Genomic DNA, 14,500 nt, shown 5'->3' on the forward strand with positions numbered 1-14,500 from the left:
ATTACATGGTCCTGAACTTACTCATACCTCTTTTCCCACTGAAAAGTCTCCATCACATGTTAAGTTGAAACTAAAAACTGGTAAGAGAGCCAAACCATCAGGAAAATATAATTAAAGAAAGAGGTATATAACTAAATACTTCTAATACACAGATACTTATCTCCAAATCATCACAAAGAATAGAAATCAAATGTCAGCATTCTCTTCCAAGCAGCCCAGATCCCCCTCAGAATCATCTACCTCAGACTCTAGGCAGGTACAATCTGTTGCTCCCAACATGATGAAGTCTGTTTGCATTCCAAGGTCTTTTTTTCCTTCCAATTTAATTCGGCAAGTACTGCAATGTTTACTTCCAAAACTAGTCATTGCAGAAATATGAAAATTAGCGAGATACTATTTCTGTTCCTACCTTAGAGCTTAGCAGAAAAAAGGAGTCAAATACTCAAAGAAAGTACAAATCAGAAAAAAAAAAACCCTGTATGGTAGAAATTATTATTCCCATTTTACAAATAAAGAAACAAAAATACATTAAAAATAGAACTACCACATGATCCAGTGATTCCACTTCTGCTATTTATCTAAAGAAAATGAAAACACTAACTCAAAAAGATGTGTGCACCCCTCATGCTCATCGCAGCATTATTTATAATAGTCAAGATATGGAAACAACCGAAGTGTCCATTGATGGATGGATGGATAAAAGAAAGAGGTATATGTATCTATATAGATATAGATATACAGATATATAGATATATACACACAGACACACAACAGAAAATTAGTCATAAAACAGGAGAAAATCTTGCTATTTGCAACAACATGATGGATCTCAAGGGTATTATGTTAAGTGGAATAAGTCAGACAGAGAAAGGCAAATACTGTATTATCTCATTTATATTGGAATCTAAAAAAATTTTTTTAATTAAAAAAACAACCAAACTCATAGATACAGAGAACAGATTGGTGGTTACCAGAGGCAGGGAGTGGAGGGTGGGTGAAATAGGTGAAGGGGGTCAAAAGGTACAAAGTTTCATTTATAAAATAAAGAAGTCATGGGGATGTAATGTACCGCATGGTGACTCTAAGTCAATAATACTATATTGCATATTTGAAAATTGCTAAGGGAGTACACTGTAAAAGCTGTCATCACAAGAAAAAAATTTTTCATGACTATGCATAGTGATGGATGTTAACTACACATATTGTGGTAATCATTCCATAATAGATATAAATATTGAATTATTATGCTGCACACCTGAAACCAATATAATGTTAAATGTCAATTATACCTCAATAAAGAAGGAAGGAAGGAAGGAAGGAAGGAAGGAAGGAAGGAAGGAAGGAAGGAAGGAAGGAAGGAAAGGAAGGAAGGAAGGAAGGAAGGAAGGAAGGAAGGAAAGGAAGGAAGGAAGGAAGGAAGGAAGGAAGGAAGGAAGGAAAGGAAGGAAGGAAGGAAGGGAAGGAAGGAAGGAAAGGAAGGAAGGAAGGGAAGGAAGGAAGGAAGGGAAGGAAGGAAGGGAAGGAAGGAAGGAAGGGAAGGAAGGAAGGGAAGGAAGGAAGGAAGGAAGGAAGGAAGGAAGGAAGGGAAGGAAGGAAGGAAGGAAGGAAAGGAAGGAAGGAAGGAAAGGAAGGAAGGAAGGAAGGAAGGAAGGAAGGGAAGGAAGGAAGGAAGGGAAGGAAGGAAGGAAGGAAGGGAAGGAAGGAAGGGAAGGAAGGAAAGGAAGGAAGGAAGGAAGGAAGGAAAGGAAGGAAGGAAGGAAGGAAGGAAGGAAAGGAAGGAAGGAAGGAAGGAAGGAAGGAAGGAAGGAAGGAAGGAAGGAAGGAAGGAAGGAAAGGAAAGGAAAGGAAGGAAGGAAGGAAGGAAGGAAGGAAGGAAGGAAGGAAGGAAAGGAAGGAAGGAAGGAAGGAAGGAAGGAAGGAAGGAAGGAAGGAAGGAAAGGAAGAAAGGAAGGAAGGAAGGAAGGAAGGAAGGAAGGAAGGAAGGAAGGAAGGGAAATTCAGGGTAAGTGACCTACCAAAGGACACACAATAGTAAGTGACAGCACCGGGATGTGAAGCCAGGTACATGCAGTTCTGTGACTGCCTGAAATTGCAGTGCTGTAATGCTCTCTCATACAGATAGGACATGTGGGGACAGGTTCTGCTCCATGCAGAAGGAAGAATTCTAAACCCAGAGGAAATGAGCCACAAAACAGATTTTACACTTCAGAAGTCTCCAGAGGATAAACGAAGAGGAATTTGATGAGGACCATGGCACCAGTCTTACCCCAAACGGTCTCTTGCCTTCCACCAGTGAGGGTTATACTTCTCCAATATCAGGTACTCCTCTGATCTCTTTAATGCTAAATCACACGGCTCTCTGGGCAGAAAATCATACAGCGCCTTTACTTGGATCTTCTCTTCAGTAACCTCAGAGGGTGGGAGGGGAGGCAGTGGCTTGCGTTTTGATGGTTGCACGTGGTCTCTGTTGGACTGTAAAAACCAAGGAATTATTTGTTGTACTATTGTTTTAGTAATCTGCACTAAAAAAAGAATAGGGATAGAGTACATTTCCCTGCTGCCCCAATTCACCCGTCTGGATGCACCAAAGCAAAAACCAGAGTGGATAAACATAGGAAATGACCATAAAACAACTTTTAAATCCAGCAACCCACTCACCGTTTTGTAAGTTGTCAAGATCACAAATTCTCTTGCCAGCATCGCACTGGATGTTTCTCTTTTCTTTTTTACAATAGCTCTATGCTCAACACAAGGCTCAAACTCATGACCCTGAGATCAAGAGTCGCATGCTCCACGGACTGAGCCAGCCAGGCACCCCTGGATGTTTTTTAAGCCACAATTCTTGAAATTTGATTTCCACCCCAGTAGTTTCACTTTGTTTTATGGGTTTTTCTCTCTTGAAAAAAGATAAACAGCCCTTTCCTTTCACACACGCTATAAACTGTGTTTGGGTTTATCACACTTCTTAAGAACACTGTTTCCTCCAACAGTGAACTGAAAATTACTCCTGGGTTCAAAATGGCAGTAGCCAGAATACATTTTTCCCCATTCACTGTCTGGTTTCAAGTTCTGCCAAAACATAGCAGAGTAGGCTATTTTAACTGGTCTTTTTTTTTTTTTTTTTTTCTCTCTTCTAAGGCATTCATTCACTAAATGTTTATTAAGCACTTGCTACGTGCCAAGCAGGACCCTAGATTCTGGGCATGGCAGCAAACAGTACCTCGAGGAGCGCAGACCCTAAAAACTCAAGCTTCCTCTGTTCCTTCTCCCTCATCAAGATGATACTCACTTGCTTCTTGCTTGGCAATTCCCTGAACCACAGCCTGCGATGCTGGGTGTATTTTTCTGAAAATTCTTCATCTTTGCTCAGGCTTATTTGTGCTCTGACTTGTCTGAGATTGAAAAACAACCATGTTACCAATTATGATCTGAATTCAGGTTATCCAAGCATTCACCAGATATTCACGAAACTAGTAGGAAACTCCAGGTCTCTTTCTGACTTCTTTCTTACTTAGAAGACTTTCCACGGGCAAGTTACTACCTCCCAGAACTGCATTTTCCTTATGGAGGAGCTAGAGATGCTAAGAGCAAATGGAGTTGTTATGGAATAAAATTGAAGAAACGTACGTCCCATGCCCAAACCGAACCTGGTGCATATTCAGGTGATAAAATAATGATCATGATAATGAAAAACTCATTCTGCGTCAGGCACAGTATTTATCATTTTACATGCATGACCTCGTTTGACGGTATCCATTGTTATAAGTAGACACGGTGTAGTGATTAAGAATATGAGTTTGAATCCCAACTCTACCATTTCACACTGTGGCCTTGGGAAGCAATAGAACCTCTCTAAGCCTCAATTCCCTCATCTGTAAGATGGAGATTATAAAAACCATAGGTGTTTTTGAGAGTTACTTGGGCTAATAAATGCAAATCTTTTAGTACAGTCTTACACAGAGGACACCCCCATTAAATGCTAACTGTTACTATTATCGTGGTACCTTGCATTTATTCTATACAATCTTTTGCTGGCCATCAAAGTGCAAGAGACCCTGATCATTGGTGTGGGGGGAGGGAGGAGATATTCTAATAAATAAGACAGGATTCTTGCCCTTAAAGGGCAAAAATTATTGAGCAGAACACAGAGAAGTAAACAGCATACACAAAATAAATATTAAATACAGACCCAAGCCACATGCTGTGGGAACGTAATGGAAGGAGCAATTCATGCCAAAGGGATCCAGGACAGATGGTGGAAGACCTGAAATTTCTGAAGGAAGACCTTTAGATCAGTGGGCACGCAGCCGGGAGGAAATGGGAGAAGGGTTTCCCCGGCAAAGGGAAGGGCAGAATCAAGGAGCCACGGAGACACAGTAGACAATAAAGAAACTGAATGGATGACTTTCCAAGAAGTTGCCCTCAGAAGTAGACTTACCTCTTCTGCATGGAACAGCAGCAACAACAACAGAAAATCGACTGGATGCTGTTATCTGAAAAGCAGATCATTGGAGAGAGCCGTAAGTCCATGACATTGGCTAGATGAGAACAGTGGTGCTAGTCCAATGGAGGAAATTCCCAAGAGAAATTCCCAAGGAGCAATAGGAAAGATAAAGCGTGTGCTAGGTCTTGACTCTGCCCTCCTTTATTTGTGGCAGACGAGAAACTGTCTCGAAAGCACAAAGAAGTTACTGGCACCCTGGCCAGTGTGGTTTCCCTTCTCAGGCTCTTCTCCCCAGGTCTGGTTTATGCATTTCCTCAGTCTGTGAATGACAAATGACCACTCTATTCTACTTCACCTTGATCAGGGCTAATGTCAGCTAATAAATGTACAAACACAATGTACATGATTCCAAAAGCAACGTTCTCCTAGGAAATCTGTTAGCAGGGATTTTGAATTAGGTCCATCATATTTCTTTTAAAAATATTTTTAATATTTTAATATTTAATATTTTATGTTCGTAGAACCTGGGTTTCCCAGTCAGCTCTTTCTCATCATGACAGTTGACAATGAAGCATTAGGGAAGCAGAGAGCATGTCAGACATGAGTTCTGAGGTTAGACAGACCTGGGTTTGAATCCTCACTCTGCAGGTGACTATATCTGGGATGAGTCCCTTTACTTCTCTAAGTCTTCGTTTTCCTATCTGCAAAAACAGGATAATCATACCTAACCCCTTTGAGAAACCTTATGAGGCAGAGGTTAATCTCTAACTTAGTAGGTTTGGGGAAGTTACTAGACTGTTCTATACTTAAGTTTCCTCGTCTGTAAAATGGGAATAATTGGATACTTGGCATGTAAATCTACTGGGAGGATTAATTGAATGGATTCCTGGAAAGCACCCAGAACAATGCCAGATATATAGGACGAGGGTAATCGAGAAGACCTATTATTACTATAGGGTTGTTGAGAAGATTAAATTAGACATCATCTCTAAAGTCCCACGAAAATAGAAGAGGGGTACAAACAGAAGACACCCACTACAGTCTACTCCTCAGCACCCACTCTGTGCCCCCAGAACAGGGGATGCAACGGAGTTTTCAGCAGCCATCATGTTATCACCAGGTGATGTCAGTGTGGTCATACTTCCACCTGAAACTTAGTGCATTAACCATCAGGACACTTCAAGTAGGTAGGGAAAGAAAGAAGGAGAGAAGAAGAGTAACATAAAACATAGCTGCCACAATGCCCACATCTACATCTGTCCTGCGTCCTAAGGTGGTGAGCATAGATGCTTCTGTCACCAGAGTCCCTTCTGAAGGCCTCTCGTGTGAGTTGAAGGAGAAGCAGAAAGAACAGGTACTATGTGAATATAAGTCACCTGCTCATGAAGTTATCTTGAGCCTTCTGGATCTTCTGGGGCCTACTTTCAAATATACTGCTTCCATATTATGATGGATTACTGCTATTCATGCCTAATTTTATGGTTCATTGAATCAGATAACACTCAGCTTAAGACAGGCATTTGAATCACATAAATATTTCATGATCCATGGTTGACCATTCAGTCTTCACCAGTAGCAAGCCAGCAGGTACTTTTCAAATTAAAAATAATTATCAGCACAGTGTCAAGGCATTACTCCTAATTCCTGGGGGATTGTGCTATGATTTTCATCCTGAGACTTTACAGGAGCTCCTTACAGCTAGCATTTTGCCCTTCATTCCAGGCTGCCACCCATGATAATTTGAGTAATTGATAATTGAGTTATTTCCCCCAGCAATAAGGCTTCCTTGGAGCTCTAATTATATGACCAAATAAATCTCAGGTCCAATTTTGACTCTTGTTTCCTGGAGCCACTTCTGATACCAATGACTGTATCAGTCAGGGTTCCAATATGAAACATGACATATTTAAATAAGAACAATTTTAAAAGGGTTCATACACAAAGGGACTAATTACAAAGGTGTGGATAAGGGGGTAAGGGAAACTGGGTCCAACAGTAGAACTGTCACCATCCCTAGGTCCAAAAGGACCAGGAAAGTGAGAGAGAGTTAAGTAGATTTCTAGACACTAAAATAAAATAAATTACTGAGCCCCCCAAATCTACATTATATTGTGTATTATTAGGTTTGGGGATTTCAAATGCTTTTGTCAATTATCTGGTAGTATCTGCATGAACAAGTGGCCAAAACACTCCTGGGAATGAGGGTACATTAGCACTTAGGGGTTCTGTCTGCTTTAGCAGGACTGGGTCTAATTTACATTCTTGCCAATTGATTCCAGTGTTGTTTTAGAGTCCCATATAGATCTGTATCTATCCAGGCCAAAAGATACAAAGTCAAATGTAGGTTACACAAATGAGTGAAGTGGGTCAGAGTATGGTTTAGAATGTGGCAAAAATGCTGTGGCCTCATGTGGAGGTATTCAAATTCAAAATTTTAAAAATACTCCTTCCCTCTCTTGTATTACCATTCCCCTCTCCACTGGATCATTGCCATTAGCATACAAATATGCTGTTACTTCGCTCATTAAAAATAAAAGAAACTACTCTTGATTTGATCAGCTTTGCTCCCCATTTAGAGTAAAATCTAGAAATGAATCATCTTTACTTGCTGCTTCCAATTCTTCTCTCTTTTTCTCTTAACCCATTCCAGTCAAGCTTTTGTCCCTACCACTTCCCCCAAACTGCTTTTGTTAGGGTCACCAGTGACCTATGCACCACTCTATCCCATGGTTAATTCTATGTCCTCATCTTAGTTGACCTCTCAGCAGCATTCAACACTCTTCTCTTGGTTTTCTTTCTTGGGGATCTCTTTTGCCACTTCTCTTCCTCCCTACCCTCTCAGTCTGGGGCTAATGATAGCCGGCTCCAAAGCTTTTGATCTCTTCTCTGTCTCATTCACTCCTTTGATTATTTCATTCCTGTGTCTTAAAAACAATCTATCTGCTAATGACATCCAAACGTATACCTCTACCCAGTTCCAGTGCATTCCAGACTTGCATACCCAAATGCAGTCTCAAATTCTCCACTTGGGTGTCTAGTGGACACCTCCAATTCACATGAAGAAATCTCAACTCCTTCTCTTCCTTTCTACCCAGACTTGCTCTACCCATCCTCTCCATTTTGTCAATAGCAATTCCATTTTTCCAGTGGCTCAGGTCAAGGATCTTGGAGTTGTCTTTGACTCTTCTCTTTCTCTCACACCCCAGGCTAATCTGTCAGAAAGTATGCTGATTCTGCCTTAAAAATGTATCCAAGAGTTTCAGTTTGGGATGATGAAAATGGTCTGGAGATGGATAGTGGGGATGGTTGTATGGTAATTCAAATGTACTTAATGCCACTGGACTACACACTTAGAGTTAAAATGGTAAATTTTATGTTATGTATATTTCACCATGGTTTAAAACTCTCTCTCTCTCTCTCTCTCTCTCTCTCTCACACACACACACACACACACACAAACACACACAGAATCTTACTGCTTTTCCCACCCTCTGTTCTTACCATGGTCTAAGCTACCATGATTCATCTGGATGATACCAACAGCCTGCTGACTTCTTCCTGCTTCTACTCTAAACTCCCTATGGTCTCTTCTCAGCATAGCAGCCAGGGTAATTGATGTAAAACCCAAGTTGGATCATGTTGCTCCTTGTCTCCAAATCCCACAATGGCTCCCCATTTCACTGACAGTTATAGCTAAATTTCTCACACTAGCCTATAAAACCCTCCATGATCTGGCCTCCTGTTGCCTCTCATTTCTGTCCAACATGGCCTTGCTTGTGTGACCTAGCCACACTACCCTCCTCCTGCTTCCGAGGCACACCAGGCCTGCTCTTCCTGAAGTTTCTTTGCTTTTGTCTTGGCTAGACCACTCTCCCCTCCAGGTGTCAACCTTCTATTTTTTAAAATATTTTTTAAATTGAATTATAGTTGATGCAAAATATTATATTCATTTCAGGTATACAACATAGTGATTCAACAATTACATACATTATGTAATATTCACCACAATAAGTGTAGTTACCATCCATCACCATACAGGGTTATTACAATTTTATTGACTATACTCCCTATGCTGTACTTTTCATCCCTGTGAATTAATTATTTTATAACTGAAAGTTTGTACCTCTTAATCCCCTTCACCTATTTTGCCTATGCCCCCATCTCTCTCTCTTCTGGCAACTACTAGTTTGTTCTCTGTATTTATGAGTCTGTTTCTGTTTTTGTTTTTTCATTTGTTTTGTTTTTTAGATTCTACATGTAAGTGAAATCATATGATATTTGTCTTTTCTGTCTGACTTATTTCACTTAGCATAATACCCTCTAGGTCCACCCATGTTGTTGTGAACAGCAAGATTTCATTCTTTCTCACGGCTGAGTAATATCCCATTGTGTGTGTGTGTGTGTGTGTGTGTGTGTGTGTGTGTGTGTGTGTGTATACCACATCTTCTTTACCCAGTCACCTATCAATGGACACTCAGGCTGTTTCCATATCTTGGCTATTGTAAATAATGCTGCAATAAACATAGGGTTGCATATATCTCTTCAAATCAGTGGCTTTGTTTTCTTCAGGTAAATACTCTGAAGTAGAATTACTGGGTCATATGATCTCAGAAATGGACCAAAAAAAGGTAAAAGTAAATCACTGGGACTACATCAAACTAAAAAGCTTTTGCACAACAAAGGAAACCATCAACAATATAAAACAGCAACCTACTGAATGGGAGAAGATATTTGTAAATGATATACTGGATAAGGGGTTAATATCCAAAATATATAAAGAACTCGTACAACTCAACACCAAAAAACCCCCACATAATCCGATTTAAAAATTGGCAGAGGATCTAATAGGCATTTTTCCAAAGACACATGAAAAGATGCTCTCAACATCACTAACCACCAGGGAAGTACAAATCAAAACTACAAAGAGATATCACATCATACCTGTCAGAATGACTATTATCAAAAAGACAAGAAATAACAAGTGTTATCGAGGATGTGGAAAAAGGGAACCCTCGTGCACTGTTGGTAGGAATGTGAATTGGTGCAGCTACTGTGAAAACAGCCTGGAGGCTCCCCAGTCCTAATGAGAAAATGAAAACTATATTTGGAGACAGAATAAATAGGTACAATAGGAAGCAGTGAACAGTAAGAGTGGAGACATAGGATTAAATTATGAAGGTCCTTGAAATAAGGGAGGATAAGACCTTGAGTGCCTATGTAGTAGGAAGTCTCATTAGATACTGAAAATGAGAACAATTTAGCCAATTATGGCCAGAGCAGAGTAAACTCTGTAGTCAGTCTACAAACCTCTGTAAGAAGGTCCATCAAGATGAGGGATGACCATCTATGACCTCATGTTCTAAAATAAACTAAAACCATTTAATATCGTCAAGGCCAAGAAGTGTCTATAATGGTCTTGAATAATCACTAGCATGTTATATTATTCTCTATATTTTTCCAAATGCTTGAAATTTTTCAAAACTAAAATTTATAGATTAAAAAGAGGAAAACCCCCAGAAAATTGGGCAGGCCTGTGGTTAGATAGTTAAGTATCTATTCCAGGACTGAGAACTTTTTACAAGTATGTGATTTTTAGTGATAGTTGCAAAAGGCTTATTTCTCTAATTCAACCACTGACTTACCTTTTGTACAACCAGAATGCTCATCTTCCTCATGAGCCCCAATAAGAAAACTATCCTAGCCTTTCCTTCACCCCTCTCTGTCTTCTCTGCACTGCGGGCAGCTCTCCTGCCACAGCCCCTCATCCCCTGAAAATGTACACCTGTGCAAAGTTCCTCTCCACCCCCTTCTTGGTCAGGAGCCCCTCTCAGCTGTTGAGCCGATCACTGTCTGCAGCGGTGCTAAAACCACCGGAGACACCGACAGATGAGAGCCTCAGCAGCTTGGCAGCCCCACGTCCCCTGACCTCACTTATTCCAGCCACAGCTTCCGAACCAGCACTATTTCAAGGGACACAGACACAGCAGCCAAGTGCATTGGACTGGGGCTGCCATGAGAGGAGTGGATGGCTCTGGGGCTGGAACTGGGACTGTGTTTGGGAGCCTCATATTGGTTATGCCAGAATCCCTCTCTGAAGCAACAGCTCTTCTCCTACGTCATGCTGGGCTTTGCCCTCTTGGCGGCCATGGGGCTCCTTTGCCTGATGGTGGCCTTCCTCATCCTCTTTGCCACGTGATGGAGCCATCTCCACCTCCCCATAGGTCTTTCTCCCATGTCTCGTCTGCCTGTATGTTCCTTTTCCTATACCTCCACAGGCAGCCTGGGGTAAGTGGTTGGCTCAGGGTTTGACAGAAGGAAGACAAATAAATACTGTATTCATAAGAAAACAGAAAAAGAAAACCACACAAACTGGTTCTCTTTTCTAATCTTCCCAAGTCTGAGTATGATTCCACCATAGAAATCTTGGATTCTACCTGAGCCCCATCCCTTATATCCATTCTGCCATGAATCTGTTCAAATTGTTTGGCTATTTCCTTCTTCTCTCCCCTGCTACCAATCTCATCCAAACCCTCAGCAGCCCACACTGGCGTTTCTGCAGTAACTCATTTAATCCTCATTTAACCGTGTAAAGTAGGTGCTGTTTTACAGGTGAAGAATCTGACCACAGAGGGGATCCTCCCTGCTGAGACTCAAAGGGCTTTTAAGTTGAGAGCTAGGATCAGATCCAGGCAGCCCAACTCCAGAGTCTCTACTCTCAACCTCCGGCCACAGTGTTCACTCAGTGGCTGAATGAACTGGTCAAAGTACCAGCCTCTGAGCCCTCCTTCAATCCGTCCTCTAAGTTCATTTCCCTGAAAGTCTGTCTCAGCCAATGGCTCTCCATCCTCAGCTCCTAAAAAGACTCTCAATTACATATGGCATCAAGATGATACCCTCCCTTATGTTCATTGCCTTTTATAACCTGGCCAACTCCACTCCAACTCTCCATGTTCACCACTCCTCTTGCACGGGCTCCCTCCACTTGATCTGCTCTTGTAGACATCCTGAACACTCCTACGTCCAACTGAAAAGGACTGCCACTGCAACCCACTCCCATCTAACGGTCCTCTGGGCTCCCAGAGCACAGGTGATTGGTCCTGCCCTGTGGCTCGTAATTGGGCACCATGTTAGATGGCCATTTATTTTTTTTTAAAGGTTTTATTTATTTATTTGACAGAGAGAGACACAGCGAGAGAGCGAACACAAGCAGGGGGAGTGGGAGAGGGAGAAGCAGGCTTCCCGCTGAGCAGGGAGCCCGATGCAGGGCTCGATCCCTGGACGCTGGGATCATAACCTGAGCTGAAGGCAGACCCTTAATGACTGAGCCACCCAGGCACCCCTAGATGTTTTATTTAATAAATTTATTTAATAAATTTAAATGGCCATCTTTGCATAGGCTCCATCTCTCACAGGGTTTCTCAACCACACCACAATTGACATTTTAGGTTGGATGATTCTTAGGGGTTTGGGGGCCTCTGTCTTGTGCATTGTAGGATGTTTAGCAGCACCTCTATGACCAGCTGTCAGCAGCAACCCCTCACCCCCCTTCACACCCACCTCCTCTTCTGAGTTGTGAAAACCAAAAAACTCCCAGGCATTGTCAAATGTCCCTGGGGCGGCAGTGGGGTGGGGGGTGGGGGAGCAGTGTGCAAAAATCCCTTGATTTTGAGAACCACTGAGCTCCATTGTAAGCTCTTCAATTTCAGCGCTTCTCCAGAGCATCCAGCATGGGTGCCTGGCACACAGGGAGAACTCAATAAATCGGCCAATACCCCCACACCACCACATCACACCTGGGCTCTACTTTTCAGTAGCTCATTCTACCACAGGACGTCCCACAGCATGATACTGGCCACAGAACAAGTTAGGCTGACCACAACCTTTTGACTAAGTAGAACAGCAAAGTTGAAGAGAACAGCTTCCGGATCTTTGGCTAGTACTTATAGGTCATAAGCCTAACCCGCTGTCCCAGAAACATTAGATAAAGAAGTAACTTATCCAAAATCAAGCATCAGTCCATGAGATACTAAATGAAATAGTAAAATCCTCTCTGGTGTTCAAGGATTTTTTCCATATTAGGACAGCACATGGGGTTTTGAGTGGGTTTTGGTGTCAGACCAACTTGCAGTCAAATCATGGCTCCATTTTCTAGTGGCAACAATGTGATTCTGGGCCATCACTCAGCAGCCTTATCTGGAAAATACATGAATGAAACCTATCCGCTAGGAGAGGAATTTCCCCAACAGAGCCCTCACTATAAGCAGGCACTCTACTAAGATCTCACTATACTATACTAATTTACTCCCTAAACATTGAAATCCGTCCTGTTATTACCCCATTTTACAGAGTAAAAACACTAGGAGACAGGTTCAGTAATTTGTCCAAAGTCACAGAATTAAAAAGCCGCTGAGTCGGGGCGACTGGGTGGCTCAGTTGGTTGAGCGACTGCCTTCAGCTCGGGTATTGATCCTGGAGTCCCGGTATTGGAGTCCCACATCGGGCTCCCTGCTTGGCGGGGAGTCTGCTTCTCCCTCTGACCCTTCCCCCCACTCACGCTCTCTCTCTCTCTCTCATTCTCTCTCTCAAATAAATAAATAAAATCTTTAAAAAAAAAAAAAAGGCCGCTGAGTCAGAATTCAAGCCCAGAGACTTTGGCTCAGAGTCCGGGAGCATAACAAGACTATCCTTATGGATGAGAAGACAGCAGAGGTGAAGCACCTAAAACATAGATATTACTCATTGAATTCCCAACCTGTTCCCTCACCCAGTCCCTAGAACTCATTCAAGTATTTTAGGTACTCACAGGCTGTGTTTAAGGTAAACAGAAGTAGATGTGATTCTCCCTCTGAAGACAGCACAAGGGAATAAGGCCAAGCAAGCCAAAGCTGATCTTCAGCCCCCAACTCCCTTGTCCTGAGCCCACTCTCTACCGCTGACTCAAAGGCAAATGTTCCCTCCATTTCAGGACTCAAAAGGGCTCTCCCTCCCTACCATCCAAACAGCTCTCAGGAGAGGCTCTGAAACTTATTCTTGGTAAGATAGCAATGATATCATAAACAGATATAATAGTAAACATGTACTGCAGTCCTTCTTTTAAAGGCATTTGCATGTTTGTAAGCATGATACCTATATTAAGGTGAACAGAGAGATTAATTTTTAAGGAATTGGTTCACATGATTGTGGAGACTGGCAAGTCCAAAATCTAATGGGGTGGGCTGGCAGGCTGGAGACTCAGGGAAGAGCTGTGTTCAAGTCGAAAGGCAGTCTGCTGGCGGAATTCCTCTTGCTCAGGTGAGGTCTGTCTCTGTTCTCTTAAGGTCTTCAACTGATTGGATAAAGCCCACCCACATTGTGGACAGTGATCTGTTTTACTCAAAGACCACTGATTTAAAGAAATCCTCATCCCCTGCAGTGCCTGGGTGGCTCAGTCGGTTAAGCACCTGCCTTCGGCTCAGGTCATGATCCTAGGGTTCTGGGATCGAGTCCCACGTCGGGTTCCTGGCTCAGTGGGGAGTCTGCTTCTCTCTCTCTCTCTCCCCCTCTACCCTTCCACCCCTGCTTGTTCTCTCTCTCTCAAATAATAAAATCTCTAAATCCTCATCTCCCAAACCCCTTCACAGAAACATCCAGAATTATGTTGATCAAACATCTGGGCAATATTCTGGGTAATATGACTCAGCCAAGTTGACCCATAAAATTACCTATCATAATACCTTACATTTAAATACATAGAACTTTCCGGAAGGAATTGCTGGTATCAGTCAGCAGGCGGGGAAGGCTTTGTGGGCACTAGGAAAAGGCCTTCCCCTACTCACCTGTAGGACTACATGCCAGCAGAGTGGATCATAAACCCCAAATATCCCTGGGTGACCTCTGCTCTCTTCTGCCCTCTGCGATTTAGGAAGAAGTATTTTAAAAAATACTTATTTTTTCCTGATTCAATAGCGAAGGTACAGACCTATGCTGCCACTGATCTAAGGATAAGGGTTTTTTTCTCCCCCGAAGACCAGGAGCAGCTGTGGGTGGGAACCAACCTCTGCCTTGTTTACAGCTCCG

General features: G+C 42.4%; 1 protein-coding gene and 1 pseudogene across 1 annotated transcript in view; one reads left to right on the forward strand and one right to left on the reverse strand.

Annotated features, from left to right (window-relative positions):
• The window catches only part of TXK (TXK tyrosine kinase), a 42,344-nt gene extending 37,835 nt beyond the window's left edge, over positions 1-4,509 (reverse strand). The window contains exons 1-3 of the mRNA XM_032397877.1: positions 4,439-4,509; positions 3,290-3,392; positions 2,267-2,472 (exon numbers count right to left, since the gene is read on the reverse strand). Coding sequence (XP_032253768.1) covers positions 2,267-2,472; positions 3,290-3,392; positions 4,439-4,509 — 380 coding nt within the window. The remainder of the gene's footprint in view (positions 1-2,266; positions 2,473-3,289; positions 3,393-4,438) is intronic.
• Positions 4,510-7,961: 3,452 nt separating this feature from the next.
• On the forward strand, positions 7,962-10,640 carry LOC116628652 (annotated as a pseudogene).
• Positions 10,641-14,500: the final 3,860 nt, after the last annotated feature.

The sequence above is a fragment of the Phoca vitulina genome, unplaced genomic scaffold, assembly GCF_004348235.1.
Source record: "Phoca vitulina isolate PV1807 unplaced genomic scaffold, GSC_HSeal_1.0 scaffold3, whole genome shotgun sequence".
NCBI classification, from domain to species: Eukaryota; Metazoa; Chordata; class Mammalia; order Carnivora; family Phocidae; genus Phoca; species Phoca vitulina.